The sequence below is a fragment of the Plasmodium sp. gorilla clade G2 genome, assembly GCF_900097015.1.
Source record: "Plasmodium sp. gorilla clade G2 genome assembly, chromosome: 12".
In the NCBI taxonomy this organism is placed as follows: domain Eukaryota; phylum Apicomplexa; class Aconoidasida; order Haemosporida; family Plasmodiidae; genus Plasmodium; species Plasmodium adleri (nom. inval.).
In genome coordinates, this window is record NC_041704.1 from 509,318 (window position 1) to 527,617 (window position 18,300).

At 20.3% G+C, this 18,300-nt stretch overlaps 5 protein-coding genes across 5 annotated transcripts; 3 read left to right on the forward strand and 2 right to left on the reverse strand.

The window, feature by feature from the left end:
• Window positions 1–1,144: 1,144 nt before the first annotated feature.
• Window positions 1,145–3,856, forward strand: PADL01_1212100 (DNA replication licensing factor MCM5, putative; the record flags this gene model as incomplete). Its single annotated transcript, XM_028683075.1, has 4 exons — window positions 1,145–3,096; window positions 3,243–3,387; window positions 3,581–3,690; window positions 3,787–3,856. 4 exons carry the CDS (start codon window positions 1,145–1,147, stop codon window positions 3,854–3,856), a joined length of 2,277 nt encoding a protein of 758 aa, XP_028539289.1.
• A 1,603-nt stretch (window positions 3,857–5,459) lies between these two features.
• PADL01_1212200 (polyubiquitin) lies at window positions 5,460–7,111 on the forward strand (the record flags this gene model as incomplete). Its single annotated transcript, XM_028683076.1, has 2 exons — window positions 5,460–5,487; window positions 5,994–7,111. 2 exons carry the CDS (start codon window positions 5,460–5,462, stop codon window positions 7,109–7,111), a joined length of 1,146 nt encoding a protein of 381 aa, XP_028539290.1.
• A 1,061-nt stretch (window positions 7,112–8,172) lies between these two features.
• Window positions 8,173–11,967, reverse strand: PADL01_1212300 (non-SERCA-type Ca2+ -transporting P-ATPase; the record flags this gene model as incomplete). The annotated part of the gene is made up of 1 exon (XM_028683077.1): window positions 8,173–11,967. One exon carries the CDS (start codon window positions 11,965–11,967, stop codon window positions 8,173–8,175), a length of 3,795 nt encoding a protein of 1,264 aa, XP_028539291.1.
• A 1,902-nt stretch (window positions 11,968–13,869) lies between these two features.
• Window positions 13,870–14,852, reverse strand: PADL01_1212400 (glutathione peroxidase-like thioredoxin peroxidase; the record flags this gene model as incomplete). Its single annotated transcript, XM_028683078.1, has 3 exons — window positions 13,870–14,019; window positions 14,230–14,400; window positions 14,556–14,852. 3 exons carry the CDS (start codon window positions 14,850–14,852, stop codon window positions 13,870–13,872), a joined length of 618 nt encoding a protein of 205 aa, XP_028539292.1.
• Window positions 14,853–15,869: 1,017 nt separating this feature from the next.
• On the forward strand, window positions 15,870–17,525 carry PADL01_1212500 (peripheral plastid protein 1, putative; the record flags this gene model as incomplete). The annotated part of the gene is made up of 1 exon (XM_028683079.1): window positions 15,870–17,525. One exon carries the CDS (start codon window positions 15,870–15,872, stop codon window positions 17,523–17,525), a length of 1,656 nt encoding a protein of 551 aa, XP_028539293.1.
• Between the last annotated feature and the right edge of the window lie 775 nt (window positions 17,526–18,300).

Sequence of the window (18,300 nt, forward strand, 5' to 3'; positions counted from 1 at the left end):
AATTTAAATAAAATATATTACTTTAAAACATATGTGTGAATAATAGATATACACCCCTCCCAAAAAAAAAAAAAAATATATATATATATATATATATAATACATATTTTAGAATTTAAAATGATGAATGTGTTAATGAGAAAATAAATATGAAAAGAATTCTTTTTTTTTTTTTCTTTTTTTTTTTTTTTTATATAATATTATTATTTTGTATAATGTTTTAATATAATAAGAGATACAATGAAATTATGAATTATATATATATGTATTATATTTATTCATTATACTTTTTATATATTTTATTTTTGTACATATATATATTTCATGAAATTTTTTTAAATATTAATTCGATATCATTATTAACTCTAATATAAAAAGTATGGGAAAAAATTAGGGTTACATATATATATATATATATAATATATATTTTTAGGTATATATTTTTCTTCATACTTTTATCTTTTAGAATATAACATTTCTTATTATTATTAATATATTCTGTATTATAAATATTATTTACTTTATTTATATAAATTCATATTTACATAATATATAATTTTATTACATAAATATTTATATATTAAAATAGTATATATTTATTATTTATTGGGATAGTACTTTTACCAAATAGAAAAAAAATATACAGTCACACACACTATATATATATATATATATATATAATTAAAAAATATGTATGTAATTTATTGAAGACGAAAAAATATATAATACAAATATTATATATATATTTATATTATGAGTTAGATTAATTTATATTATTTTCTTTATTTTTGAGATAAAAATAATTTAGACATATATATATTATTCCCAATTTGAAATTAGAAAATTATCATATATATATATTCCTAATTTATTCTAAAAAGTAATTTCTATTGATATATAATATTACGCCATTTCATAATGTGTTATTAAAATTATTATATTGTATTATAATAAATCCCTATATTTAATATATACATATATATATATATATATATATTTTACTGTATGATATTGTATTATTAACAGATATATGTATATACATATATATTTATATATATATATATATTATTTATTTATTTTTCGTGTTTATTTTAACTTCGTACATATATTTATATTAATATAACTAAAAATTAAGAGCATAAAAAATGATAGGAATACAAGAAGGAAGAGCATTTTTTAATCCTACGAGGAATCCTAATAATAGACCAGAGAATAATATTAGAATAGAAGAGAATTTACCAAGTCTTAATGAAGTATATAATTATTTCCAAGATTTTTTATCGAGATATTCTTCTAATACATTAAAAGAAGGAAATTTAAAAAGAACATTATTTGAAAATGTAAAGAATAATAATTTTACATTAGATTTAAAATTAGATGATATATATAAACAACAAACAGTTTTTGAAAACAATGAAATTAGTGCAACACCTAGATCAGAAAGGAAAATGAAGAAACCAGAAAATTATTCAGCAATATTAGCTAGGGCATTATCTGAAAGACCCCTTACTTATTTACCTACTATTGAAAGAGTTTGTTATGAAGTTTGTGAAACTGCTAATATTTTAAATGATGAAGATGAACATTTAAATTATGTACAAATTAATTTATTAAATACATTTATTAGACCAACACCTATAAGAGGACTTTTAGCAGCTACACAAGAAAGATTTGTGGTTGTTCCTGGTATTATTGTTCAAGCTAGTAAACCACAACATAAAATGAGAAAAATTACTTTACAATGTCGTTATTGTGATCATAAAATGTCTATTGATGTACCTTTATGGAGAGATAAACCACAATTACCTCCATATTGTAGATATTCTTCTACTATGAAATCTTCTATGGGATTAGGTAATGCTATGGATAGTCAATTAGGATGTAATGGTGTTTTAGAACCATATGTTATACTACCAAATGAATGTACTTTTGTTGATATTCAATCTTTAAAAATGCAAGAACTACCTGAAGCTGTACCAACTGGAGATATGCCTAGACACTTACAATTAAATGTTACTAGATATTTATGTGAAAAAATGATACCAGGAGATCGAGTTTATGTTCATGGTGTATTGACTTCTTATAACCCTAACCCTAGACCTACCAGAGCAGATGGAACGAATTTTTCTTATTTACACGTTTTAGGATTTCAAAAATATGATGACATGTCAGGAAATGATTTAAATTTTGATGTAGAAGAAAGAAATGAATTAACATTATTAGCTGCTGAACATAATATACATGAAAAAATATTTAAATCTATTGCCCCTGAATTATATGGAATGGATGAAGTAAAAAAGGCTTGTGCATGTTTATTATTTGGTGGTACCAGAAAAAGAATTGGTGAGGAAACTAAAATTAGAGGAGATATTAATATGTTAATGTTAGGTGATCCTTCTGTTGCTAAATCACAAATATTAAAATTTGTAAATAGATGCGCACCTGTTTCGGTTTATACATCTGGAAAAGGTAGTAGTGCAGCAGGATTAACAGCAGCTGTTATGAGAGATAGTCAAGGTGTCTTTTCTTTAGAAGGTGGAGCTATGGTTTTAGCAGATGGTGGAGTTGTTTGTATTGATGAATTTGATAAAATGAGAGATGATGATGTAGTTGCTATTCATGAAGCTATGGAACAACAAACCATTTCTATTTCTAAAGCAGGTATAACAACTATGTTAAATACAAGATGTTCAGTTATTGCTGCAGCTAATCCATCATTTGGTTCTTATGATGATTCTCAAGATACTACTTATCAACACGATTTTAAAACAACCATATTATCAAGATTTGATATCATTTTCTTATTAAGAAATAAACAAGATGTAGAAAAAGATACCTTGTTATGTAACCATATTGTAGCCTTACATGCATCAAAACATAAATCACAAGAAGGAGAAATTCCATTATCCAAACTTACAAGATATATTCAATATGCTAAAAGGGAAATTGCACCCTTATTATCAAAGGAAGCAAGAGATTCATTAAGAAACTTTTACGTACAAACAAGAGCTGAATATAGGGGAGATAGAAGATCAGTAACTAAAAAAATACCTATCACTTTAAGACAATTAGAATCGTTAATTCGATTAGCAGAAAGGTAATAAATAATATATATATGTATATTATATATGTATATTTTTTTGTTTTTTTTGAGGATTTGAATAAATGCTCGTAAAACACAAAATTAGGATTACATGTGTACATATATATATATATTTATTTATTTATTTTTCCTTTTTTCAGTTTTGCTAAGATGGAATTGTCTCAGTTTGCTACTGACAAACATGTTCAAATGTCCATTGATTTATTTTCCGCTTCAACTGCAGAAACTGCAAAGCAATGTTTGATTTTTGAAACAATGTCTCCATTAGAACAAAAAGCTGTCAAGGTATAAATAAAAAAAAAAAATACCCACCCAAAAAAAAAAAAAAATTTAAATAATTATTTCATAGGAACATATATATATATATGAGTTGTGTATAATTTAAAAATTGTTTTAATATGACTTATATTTTTTTCGTAACAATTAAAATAATGATTTTTATAATACATGCATATTTTTATTATTATATTTTTAATAGCAAGCGGAAGATGCTATATTAGGTCGACTTGGAAAAGGACAAAGAGCATCAAGAGTTAATTTATTTAGGGAACTACAATTAAGAGGTTTTGACAGATCAGCATTATCGAAGTAATTAAAAAAAAAATATATATATATGTATATATATATTCTCTTTTTTTTTTTTTTTAATATCTTTTACATTATATATACTTATTTTTTTTTTAGAGCATTGGCTATATTAATTAAAAAGGGTGAACTCCAAGAAAGAGGAGATCGTTCAGTCAGACGTACATAAAAGTGTTATCCTAATATTTAATTTTTAAATAATATTATAAATGTATTTTATTTTTTTCTGTTAAAGGTTTTTTTTTTTTCTTTTCTTTTTAAGTTTTGTTCATATAATATATCAATATACATATATATATTTTATAAAATATATGTATATGTCTATATGTACTTTTATTTTATTTAATTTTTTCTCAAGTTGAAAATCCATCATTTTATGGATATTTTCGCTTGAATTTCGTGTACCATATTTTTAAATAGTTATAATAAAAAATATATATATATATATTTATAAATATATGTTTTATTTTAATATGATAAATTATATGTACTTAAATATATTATCATTTTTTTTTTTTTTTATCCTTTCCATATAATATATATATATAATGTTACCTTAAAAATAACTGCACACAAATATATATACCTTATTAAAAAAATATATATATTTTTTCTTTTCTTATAAATGCAAAAATAGAAACGAATTTAATTGCTTTATTTTATTACATTTATTTGGGCATATAAAAAGGGTCTGATTTTATTTTCATTTAAAAAAAATAAAAAGAAATTGTTATTATATGAACATTATTATATATTATATTTATTATCATTTAACATTTTTTAATGCAATTTAAGCATTTTATATGAATTCTATAGAATATTTTTTAAATATATTTTTATATTAAGCTATTATATATATAAAATATAATTTAGGCAATGTACATCTTTTATTCCATATATAAAAAAAATGTATATATAAAATAGTATAATATAAATATATAATATAGTTCAATATACATGCCATAGTAGTTATATATAAAAATATAAATTATATATTTATATAAATAATACACAAAAATATCCAAATATAAAAATATTTTAAAATTATATAATAATAATAATATGTCATAATTATAGATATATATATATATATAAATATATTTTATTATAATATGCGAAATATTATATAATAAAAAAAAAGAAACAAAATAAAAAAAAAAATAAATAAAAGAACATTTTTTTTTTTTTTTTTTTTATCATAACTTTTTGCATGTTTCAACATAAAATAAAAATAAATATATTATATATATATAAATTATAAATATAAAAATTAATCCGTGCGAAAAATAAATATATATGTCATATATTATATATATATATAAAATTAATATTTTTTATATTTTGGCCCCATTGAAAAAAAAGAAAAATAAAATTGCGTAATTAAGAAATACTTCTTTTTGTGATTTTCATTTTTAATCAGAAAATATACGTAACAATAAAATATTGCAAAACAAAAAAAAAAAAAAAAAAAAAAAAAAAAAAAAAAAAAAAATTAAATTAAAATTTAAGGAAATTATCAAATAAAATAAATTCACATTAAAATTAAAAAAAAGAAAAAAAATTAAAATTATATTATAATTAAAAAACAAAAATTATTATATATATATAAATATTAATTTTTACGCTTTGTTAAAACAAAACATTTACGTATTTTTTTTATACGAAATTCTATATATAATAGTTTTTATTTTTTAATAAAGGTTTATATTTTTCTTTTAACCTTTGAATTCCAAATTTATATATTAAAATTATATATTCTTATTTAAATCAAAATGCAAATTTTTGTCAAAACATTAACTGGTAAGAATTTAAAATATTATAAACATATTATATATATATATATATATATATATATTAAAAATATATATTGATTTTGTATAATATATATTATATATATATATATATTCAGTTTTGTTATTATTTATATATATACTATGAATAAATATATTTTCCTTTGGGTATGTGTACTTTATTTATATAGATATATATATATATTTTGTTTTTTACAAAATTTTAATGTTTTTATGAAAATTAAAAAATTCCATTATGCAAAATATACATATATATAATTTATGCTTTATTATATAGTTATTGTGGAAGTTCATATGTATATTATTTTTTTCTTATGAATGATTATATATATATATATTGTTTAAAGAATATATTAATATACATTGTAATGTTTTAATGTATATATCTTTGCGTGTGCACTTGATTAACATATATATTTATATATTTTTCCAAATTTTAAATAATTACTTATAATTATATATAATTTTATTTCTTTTTCTTTTTTTTTTCTTAAGGAAAAACTATAACCCTTGACGTCGAGCCATCTGATACCATTGAGAATGTTAAGGCAAAAATTCAAGATAAAGAAGGAATTCCACCTGACCAACAAAGATTAATATTTGCTGGAAAACAATTAGAAGATGGAAGAACATTATCAGACTACAACATTCAAAAGGAATCTACATTACACTTAGTATTAAGACTAAGAGGTGGTATGCAAATTTTTGTTAAAACATTAACAGGAAAAACTATAACCCTTGACGTTGAGCCATCTGACACTATTGAGAATGTTAAGGCAAAAATTCAAGATAAAGAAGGAATTCCACCTGACCAACAAAGATTAATATTTGCAGGAAAACAATTAGAGGACGGAAGAACTCTATCAGATTACAATATTCAAAAAGAATCCACCTTACACTTAGTGTTAAGATTGAGAGGTGGTATGCAAATTTTTGTGAAAACATTAACAGGAAAAACCATTACTCTCGATGTTGAACCATCTGACACCATTGAGAATGTTAAGGCAAAAATTCAAGATAAAGAAGGAATTCCACCTGACCAACAAAGATTAATATTTGCAGGAAAACAATTAGAGGACGGAAGAACTCTATCAGATTACAATATACAAAAAGAATCCACCCTACACTTAGTGTTAAGACTAAGAGGTGGTATGCAAATTTTTGTTAAAACATTAACAGGAAAAACTATAACCCTTGACGTTGAGCCATCTGACACCATTGAGAATGTTAAGGCAAAAATTCAAGATAAAGAAGGAATTCCACCTGACCAACAAAGATTAATATTTGCCGGAAAACAATTAGAAGATGGAAGAACTCTATCAGATTACAACATTCAAAAGGAATCTACATTACACTTAGTATTAAGATTAAGAGGTGGTATGCAAATTTTTGTTAAAACATTAACAGGAAAAACTATAACCCTTGACGTCGAGCCATCTGACACCATTGAGAATGTTAAGGCAAAAATTCAAGATAAAGAAGGTATTCCACCTGACCAACAAAGATTAATATTTGCCGGAAAACAATTAGAGGACGGAAGAACTCTATCAGATTACAATATTCAAAAAGAATCCACCTTACACTTAGTGTTAAGATTAAGAGGTGGTTTTTAATTATTTATTATTTTTTTTTTTTAATCTTGCCTTTTTTTTCTTTATCTTGTTTTTTTTTTTTTAAGTCTATCTTAATATTGTATGTATATACTTTATTATGTAATTTAATTAAATTTTTTTATAAAAAAAATTATTAGTTTGTGTTGTGCGCACACATACTGTTATGAATTAAAATTTTTTTTTTTTTTTTTTTTTTAAAACTTGGCCCCATAATTTGGCATGTGCTATAGTAATAATGATATATAGTTTTTCCTATTAAAATATTCTAGCATTTTTTGTTTTTAATTTATTCATATAGAAAAACATTCTTTTGAATAAACAAAAAAATATATATTTTATTTAAACATATAGATAGGTTGTTTAAATATATATGAATATATTTAGAATTTACTTGAATTTATTATTTATATTAAATGACATCCATTATAAAAACGTAAATAATTGTTGAAATATTCGGATATATTAAAGTATTTATACTAATAGGCATAATTTTTTAAATAAATTGCATAAAAACAGTATAATATTAAAACAAAGTCACTTTCCAAAAAAAATAAAATAAAATGAAATAAATAAATAATACAATCTTAAGGTAAAGAAAATACATATAAATAAATAACCATATAAATAAATATATATAAAAATGAAAAAGGTAAATATATAAATATTAAATAATATGTATCTTGATATCTAATTAAGATAATATCTAAGTAGAAAATATTTATGATCAAAAATTTTCTTTTACATTTTTTTTTGTACTTAAATATGTACAAACATATACAACGTAAAAAAAAAAAAAGAAAAGAAAAAATTATGAAAAAAAATTAAATAAAAATAATATGTATTATATATATATATATATATATATATATATATATATGAAGGCTTAAAAATATAATCTTTAAATAAATATAAAAAAAAAAAAAAAAAAAAAAAAAAGATAAGGCAAATATATCATATTTATAAATATTATTAAAAATAAACACTCAAAAATTGAAATAAAAAAACAAGCAAAATTTTTACCACATGTACATTTTAAACATATAAAATGTTAATATAAATTTTTATTTCTTAATAGACATGTATTTTCTTCTATATATAACTTTTGGTACTATTTCATCTAAGACTAAATTTAATAGAGCCCAAAATATAGCTAATAAATATTGCCACCATAACAAACATGTTGTATTCAAAATAGAAGTAATACCGGGTATACATGTTGAAAGAAATGTTAAAGTTGCAGATATACTACATGCTAAATGCATCCACATGTTTCTATTAAATACTTTATAAAAAGGTTCCCAACTTCTTACTGTATAAGCTCTAAGCATTTCACACCAAACAGCTGATATAAATGCCATTGTTCTACCACGTTTTGAACCTTTTGCTGTAACATCTTCAAAACTTTTTTTTAATATTCCCTGAAGCTCATCCTCGTATCCATCAGACTCTTTATTATCTCTAGGTCTACACCATCCATTATCATCAGCTATTAAATCACCAGTACAACCATCTTGCATTCTGGATCTTAAATCTGGGTGTACATTCTCAGATAATGGATTAATGTTTTCTACTTTTCCTTTAGCTGCTCCCCAAAAGTTCATAGCTTCATTATTTTGTGGATCCCAATAACTAACATTGGTTACCCATCCAACATAATCCGTAGATATCCTATATTCATAACTACTACAGAAATATTTATACTCATGGGAAATATTTGAATCATTTACATCTACCAAATTAACAGTTTTACATAAATTGTGAATGCCATTCAAGTTATAAAAACCAGTACATATATACAACGAAAAAGCCAATGATAACAAGACACATAATGCTTCAAAAATGGTATGTGGTAAAATTCCATAAAACCACCAACGTTTAGTCATAATAGGTTGCTTTTTAGGTCTAGGTGGAGTTTTCATGTTATCATCATTTGGTGGTTCTCTTGATAAGGCAACAGCTGGACACCCATCTGTCATTAAATTCAAAAACAATATTTGTAACGCTTCTAATGGAAAAGGCATTTGAGCAACAATAGCAACAGATAAGTAAATTATTTCACCTATATTTGTTCCAAGCAAGAAACATACAAATTTTTGAATATTTGAGAAAATTGTTCTTCCTACATCTATTGCACTAACAACTGTACAAAAGTTATCATCAATTAAAATCATTTCAGATGCTCCTTTAGCTACTTCTGTTCCATTAATACCCATAGCAACACCTATATCTGCAGCTTTTAATGCAGGCGCATCATTAACTCCATCTCCTGTCATAGCAACTAAATATCCTTTTCTCTTTAAAGATTGAACAATTGTTATTTTATCTTCTGGTTGTGCTCTAGAATATATTAAAATTTTATCAGTAAATTCATCTAGTTGATCATTTGGTAATATCGGTTCATTTGGATTCTTATTAATATGTAATTCTGAACATTCTATAGCTAAACTATTAATATCTTCTACTTGTTCAGATTTCTCTTCTATTAAACCTATTAATTTTCCAATAGCAACGGCCGTAGGTTTTTGATCACCAGTAATCATAATAACTTTTACTTGTGCTTCTCTACATGTTTGTATAGCTTCTTTTACTCCAGGTCTTGGGGGATCAAATGATGCAACATAACCCATAGGTATAAAACCACCAGATTCATCATAATTAACATATTTTAATCTTTCATCTGCATCTTCTAATTTTTTTAATTGTTCAATATTTTCATCAGTCAATGGCTTAATACATATAGATAAAACTCTTAAAGCTTTTTGTGACAATTCCAAATTTTTTTTTATTAATACATTTCTTTCTTCTTCTGTTATAGTACTACTCCAAGAAACTTGTACTCTTTTCGTTGATGTTTCTTCTAATAAATGGGTACTTCTATCAAGTAACCTATCAGGTGCACCTTTAATCAAAGCAACATGTGTAAATACTTTACCAGGTTTATCTAAATACACATTCTCAAAAACATTTACTGTTTTTAATTTATAAAAAGTAATTTTCATTTTTCTTGATGAATTAAATGTAACTTCTAAATCATCTAATCTTTTAAAATCATCCAAATAGGATTTGTGATTTGGATTATTAATAAAAGTATATCCTACTTTAGCAGCAGCAACAACAATTGGTCCTTCACTCATATTACCATGTATTCCCCATTTTGATGTTTTTGGATCTCTTGACAATGTAGTATCATATGAATTTAAATAAGCAGCAAACATTAATGACCTCGTTTTATCTACAATAACAGATTTGTTTGAAGGATTTCCATAATTGTACAAAACTTTATCATATGATGTATTTTGATTCTTTGCAATAACAATTTCTTTTTTTTTTTCGCTATTCAATTCATTAGAATCAAATAAACCACCAAATGGTTCAAAACCTTTTGTTGGATAAAAATCAAATGTTTTAGTTAATTTGTTATTTTCATCACTTAAAGAAGAATTTTTACAAATGGTCACTGCATTGATTGCTGTCATTTTTCCTTCAGTTAATGTACCCGTTTTATCAGAACATATGACAGAACAGCATCCTAAAGTTTCAACAGCTGGTAGTTTTCTTACATTTGCATTTTTTTTAACCATATCTTTAGCTCCTGCTGATAAAGTGATAGTAACAACCATAGGTAAACCTTCTGGAATGGAAGATACAGCAAAACCTACACCAATAATAATAATAACAAAAGTTGGATCTTTATCTGCATGTGCTGGATCTCTATATTTAATAATAACAGCTAAACTAATAATAACAACTAATACAATAATAGCTATTAAACCAATTAAACCACCTAATTTATTTAATGCTACTTGAAGAGGTGTTAATTTACTTCCTTTACTGCTCTTTTTTAATTGTGATGCAATTTTTCCTACTTGTGTATCTAAACCTGTGGATATAACAATACCCTTACCTGAACCGCTAGTTACAGATGTAGTAGCAAAACATAAATTCGTTGCAAAAGGTGTAGTCAAGTTATCAGCTACGATAGTTTTTTTGATATCTTCAGATTCTCCTGTTAATAAACTTTCATTGGTTTTCAGTTCAATAACATCAAATAATCTTAAATCAGCTGAAATAGAATCACCAGTATTGATAAGAACAACATCACCAACAACAACTTCTCTAGATGGTATAACTACCTTCTCACCATTTCTTAACACAGTACATTGTGGTGAAGCCATTTCTGCCAATTTGGCTATAGCATCACCTGATGATTTTTCCATATAAGTAGCTAAACAGGCATTAAGTGTAACTATACTTATAATAGCTACTCCTTCAACAATTTCATTTAAAGCAAGACTAGCTACAGCTGCAACTAACAATAACAAAACAACAGGACTACAATATTGTGATAAAAAAATTAACCATACAGGTACCACTTCATCTTTTTCAATAAAGTTTTCTCCATATTTGTCTCTATTTATTTTTACTTGTTCAGAATTTAAACCGGTATTTATACTTTCCAAACCAAATTCTTTACATAAATTTTCAATACTTTCAGATGCATAATAATTATATCCTATAGATTTAGGTGACTCTTCTACTTTTACAATAGAATTATTATCATCATTCTTTTCTCCATTTAAATTATTTAATCCTTCTTTAGTTTTATTCACAAATTTGGAATTTTCATTATCTCCCTTTTCTGCATTATTGGAATTATTTAAAACTTCATTTTTATTTGTATTCATATTTTGGTTCTTTTTCATATCGTTTTGATCCATCTTTGTATTTTTATTTAATTCATCATTTTTTGATGAATTTATTAAATTTTCTTTGCTTACAGATACTTTTATATCATCACTGTCTTTTTTATTATTAATATCTTCTCCACCCTGTATATTATTATTTTGAGAACTCATAACTTTTGATTAATAAAATAAAATGTATATGTTATTATATATATATATATATATATATATATATATAGATATATATACATATAATATATGAATAGTAACTTTTCTGTATAGTTGAAAATTATGATTCCATTTAATTATTACAAAATATTTTATTCTATTAATCAAGATGTTATTGTACTTATATATATATAATTATGTTCACAATATTAATGTATGCATATATATGCATAATAATTTAGAAGTTGAAATTTTTAAAGATACAACTTCTCTAATGAGTTTTCTTATATATTATTTTATGTATTATGTCCACTACAAAATATTAAATTTTAAACCATAATGAAATTATATAAAAATATTTATAACTGTTTTTTTTTTCTTTTCAAAAATTTTGAATGAATAATTTTTTATAATAAATGTGCTAACAAAAATTATTAAATATTATAAATAAATATAAATGAATAATATATATATATATATAATAAATTTGTTTTTTTGTTTTTTTTTTTGTTTTTTTTTGCTTTATAATTATAAAACAAAAAAACAGATAAGAAAATAACAATAATTATAATAGAAACAAAAATTGAAGGGGGAAAAAAAATTATAAAATAAAATTAATTAATATATATATATATATATAATATATATATATTATATAAAATATTAATCAACAAAATGAAGTTGAAATCGAAATAAAGAAAAAAAAAAAAAATTATTTAAAACTGTTATCTAATAAAAAAATATATGAATATATAATATAATAATAATAATTTTAAATTATATTAATATAATAACAATATAAAAATTATCAAATAAATAAATTAATCTTTTTCTTACTTTTTTCAAATATAGAAACTTAATAATGATCAAAACTATATAAACTTTTTTTTTCTATTTTTCTTTTTTTTTTAAATTAAATATATAATCGACGGGAGATAATAATATTATTTCTTTATCATAAAATATAAAAATTTTATATATTTTCCAACAAAAAAAAAAAAAAAAAAAAAAAAAAAAAAAAAAAAAAATTATTTTTTATAATGTATAAGTAATATACTATATTATATACTTTTTTTTTTTTTTTTTTTTCTTTATATATATATAATATATATATAAATTCAAGTATTCCTTTTAATGTGTAAAAATAATATATAATTAAAATATATATATATTATTTATTTATTTATTAAAAATAATATTATAAATATTCTAGAATAGTATATATTATTAATATAATAATTTTATTTAATATTCCAAAATAGTTTTTTTTTTTTTGCTACATTTTCTAATAATAAAGAACTTTTTTTTTTTTTTTTTTTGCTATACATATAATATATATATAGAGGAAAAAAAAAAAAAAATATATATATATATATATTATATATTATATATATGATTAAAAAAATAAATATGTAGAAAAAATTAAAAAAATAACAAAATAAAAAAATAAAAATAAATAAATATATATATATTTATATTTATTTATTTATTTATTTTAAGTTATAATAAGTAATATAAATATTATACCTTAAAAAAATATATTTTGAAGGAGTATATTTGCATATATTAGAAATTATAAAAATTCTTATATTTCATAATAATATTTAAAAAATATACAGAAAATTAAAAAATAATTAAATATTTTAACATTAAAAAAATTTGTATGTATATATAAATAAGTATTTTTGTCTATGTTTTATTATTTTTATAAATAATATGTATAAAGGGTAATTAGTATTATAAATATATATATATATATATATATATATATTTTAAATAATTGTATATTTCTAAGAATAAATGTTATATTACTCTATCTAATACAATAATTTGACCTATATATGTATATATATAGATTCATATGTGGGTTTATATGTATATCTTATTTACTTAAGTAATATCTCTTCATTTTTGTAATAACTGAATTATAATTTTTTCTAAATCTAATGGATTTGTTTTGGGTGAAAAGTAATTTACTACATCTCCATTTCTATCTACTAGAAATTTCCCAAAATTCCATCCGATACTTTTTAACGTTCCATTTTCATCATGCATCTGAGGAAAAAATGAAATATATGAAATAATTCAATTGGAAAAAAAAAATTATTTTTTTTTTTTTTACTCATTAAATATAAATAATATAAAATCAAATGGCACTAAATAAATATATATATATATATATATATATATATATATATATATATATAATAAATTCATTTAATTAAAATTTATTTATTTATTATTATTTTTTTTTTTTTTACTAACCGAATCGCAATTTTTTTTCAAGTATTTAAAGAGAGGATGTGTATTATCTCCATTTACTTCAATGGGAGCAAACATATTATATTTTATTTTATTCTTTTCATTAAATGTACAAATATCTTTTGTGCTATCAAATTCTTGATTTAAAAATTGACTTGTAGGGAAAGCTAAAATCTAAACATGTGAATAATAAATAAATAATTATAATATATATATATATTACACATAATTAAAAAAATATTACATATATATATATATATATATAATTAACCTTATAAGATTTTTTTTTTTTTTTTTTTTTTTTTATTTTATTTTTTTATTATGTGTACCTCCAATCCTCTTGAGTTATACCTTTCATGTAATTTATTAAATTGTTCTACATGATTTTTTGTTAATCCACATTTTGAAGCAGAATTAAAAATAATCAAAACTTTGTTTTTAAATTTAGACATTGATACATTTGATCCTGATAAATCTTTTACTTCATAATCATAAATGGATGATAATAATTCCTGATCTGATACTTTGATTTTTTGAAAATAACTAAACATATTGAATTTCTTTCCAAAATTGTAGCATATAAAAGATATAGGTAAAATGAATCTAATAAACATTGAAAAGAACATATTTTTTATATTTATTTATTTAAAGGAGCTTATTTTTTTTTTTTTTTTGTATAAATAAAAGGTTGTAATTAAAAAATGAGTACATAAATTGTGTATACTTAATACCAATATATATAAATTATATATATAATATATTATATAATTTAAAAGTGGAATATTATTGTATAGTATAATTTTCTTTTATACAATATAAATATTTAAAATTTTAATATTTATATATATTATTAAATTTGAAAAAAATTAATTAAAACAATATATATATATATATATATATATATATATATATATATATATATATATATTTTAATAAGAATAAAAAATAATAAGTCCATAAATATATTAAAATTATACGTAGTAAAAATAAAATATTTATATGAACATAATTTTTTTTTTTTAACAAGAACAAAAAATAATTTATTAAGTCAATAAACACAAAATAATACATAAAAAATATATATATATATATATATATATATATATATATATATATTATATGTATATATAATAAAATAAAGAAAACTACATAAATATATAATATATATATATATTATAATATGTAAAATAAAGGGAGGGCCTTATATAATCTCTTGAATACATTTCAGATTTTCTTTTTTGCATTTTTAAAAATATATATTATTCTTATATAACACGATAAATATATATATATATATATATATATATATTTTTATTTTTTTTTTCTTCCTAAAATTATTTAAATATTATCTCTTTACATAATTTAGATAAATCTTAACATTTTCAATATAAAAACTGGGAATTTTCATAATGCCATACAGTAAATATTAAAAAATAAAATAAGAAAGAAATTTAAGGGAAGAAATATATATATTTTCTGATCTCCTGATTATTTTAAACATATATATATATATATATATACATTTTTATGTACACAAATGATATACATATATATATTTATATTTAACAATTATATATAATATTATTAATATATATATATATATAATATAATTATACACATATATACACAAATGTATATATATCATGATATATTATATAAGAAAAATCGCTATTAACTTTTTGTTTTTGTACATATTAAATTTATGTTTGTTGCATTATTTGAAAGAATGTAATACATCGAACTATTCAAGAATTTTAAAAGAACAAAATGGAAAGAAGTATATTTATTATAACATTCCAAAAAAAAAGAATCATGGTATTATAAAAGGTGGGTCTAAATATAACGATCATTTTTTTATTAATAATTGGAAGAAAAAGAGAAACGTAAAATATAAACTCAACAAATATAAACCATGTTCCATATTTTCCTTCTTCAAAAAAAAGGGTAAAAATGATAAAAATGAAAAAGATGATAAGAACGCTAAACCTCATATAAATGATAATAATAATCTTGAAAATAAAGAAAAAGGTGAAATAAATAAAAATAAAGAACAAACATCAAAAGAAAAGATAATAATTCTTAAAGACAATAAAAATGTGGATGAAAAAAAAAAAAAAGAATTACAAAAGGGGGAAAAGACGAATAAGTTAACTAACGTATTAAAAGAAGAAACAAAATACAAAAAAAAGGAAAACAACAAAAATAGCAACAACCACAACAATAATAATAATAATAATATGGATGATTCATTAAACAAAAATAAACAGAACCAATTAATTAAAAAAGATGATCTTAATAATGATGTAAAAAATAAAAAAATTCATCTAAACGTTAACAATATTGATACAAATTCTAGAGACATTCTTAAAAATGAAAACAAATATAAAAAACATTTAGAAAATGTAAAAGATAAATTTATTATTTCTCTCAATCAAATATTTTGTTCTTATATGAATAGTATAGATAAAAAAGAAAATTTTAAATATTTTTTTGAAAAAATACTTCAAAACGTTGAAAAAAATTTCCATACATATACTTTTATTACAGATATAGAACAAATGAATAATGAAAAAATAAAAAAAACATATATGATAAATAATATAAATTGTTTTAATGAAATTATGAATATAATTCAAGAAAATTTATATAACATTTTAGTTTTTAAAATACAATTTTTAAAAGTTAAAGCTATTAATGATATAAAAGAAATTATAGCAAATAAAAAACATATGAATGATTATATTTCATATTCAAATAATATTAATAAAATTGTACAAATTTATGAAGAACAATTAACAAAATTATGTCCATTAAATTATATATTTACATTATATAATAGTTTTATGGAAAATAATAATTACCTATTAAATTTCTCATATGAATTACCTCTTTATAAATATAAAAATATTATTGATACAAATATAGAATATTTACGAACATTTTCAAATGATATAACAAAAAATAAAAAAAAAAACTTATACAATGAAATTGAAAAAAATAAAAATTATCAAAGTATATTACAAATAATAGATAATCAACAAAAACAAATCGAAGTTTTACAAGAACAATTAGAAACATCTATTGATGGAATTAATGGAAAATATTCACCATTTAATTGTGCAGTAGCTTATAGAATACCTGATACTAATTTAAATATATCAACACAATATGTTAAAGGCAAATTTAATGTGAAGGTAAATTGTATTCCAGATGATTCATTGCATCTTTTGGGTTCTTATGGTTTTGTTAAAGGTCTACCATTTGGTAACCTAGGTCTATCATTATCTTTAAATTTTTAGAAATTTTTATTATATATACAATTACATATGGTTTTTAATATATGTAATATTTTTTTTATTTTTTTATTTGCAATATATATGTATATGTATATTTTAACTTTTTTTGTTTGTTATGAATATATATTTTCATAAATTTAAAAAATAATATAAAATAAAGAAATAATTTTAATTTGAATAAAAATATCTTAATTTATATACACAATTTGTAATGTAAATTATTATAATTGTATATACATATGATAAGGTATTATATGGTTATATTAAATGTATTCATATTAAATACATTTGTTCACGTCTATTTTTGTTCTTGACATTCAAAAATATAAAAGAAAAGAAAATTAAAAGAAACATTGCACGGGTTATATCATAATTCATATAAATACTAAAAATATTTTATTTCATAAGAGGACATTTTGTTTCTTTTGGTATGTTATTTATAATTACATTTATGTAATGAGACGTATCATATATATATTTCTATGATATAATATTTTTATTTTATTTTTTTTTTTTTGTTTAATGAAAAGAATTTTACATATATTATTATAAAATATTTGAATATACAACAAAATATTATTTTATATTGGTATTTATTAATTTTTATTTTAAAAATTATTAAATGAAGAAATATATGTTCGTATCTATTCATCATATAATAATTTCCCTTTGCTTTGTTCTTAACATATAATTTTATATTAATATACTAAAATAATACAAGGCATTTTTTATATGTCGATATGGTTGTTTATCAAATACTTATAAAATAATAACTTTT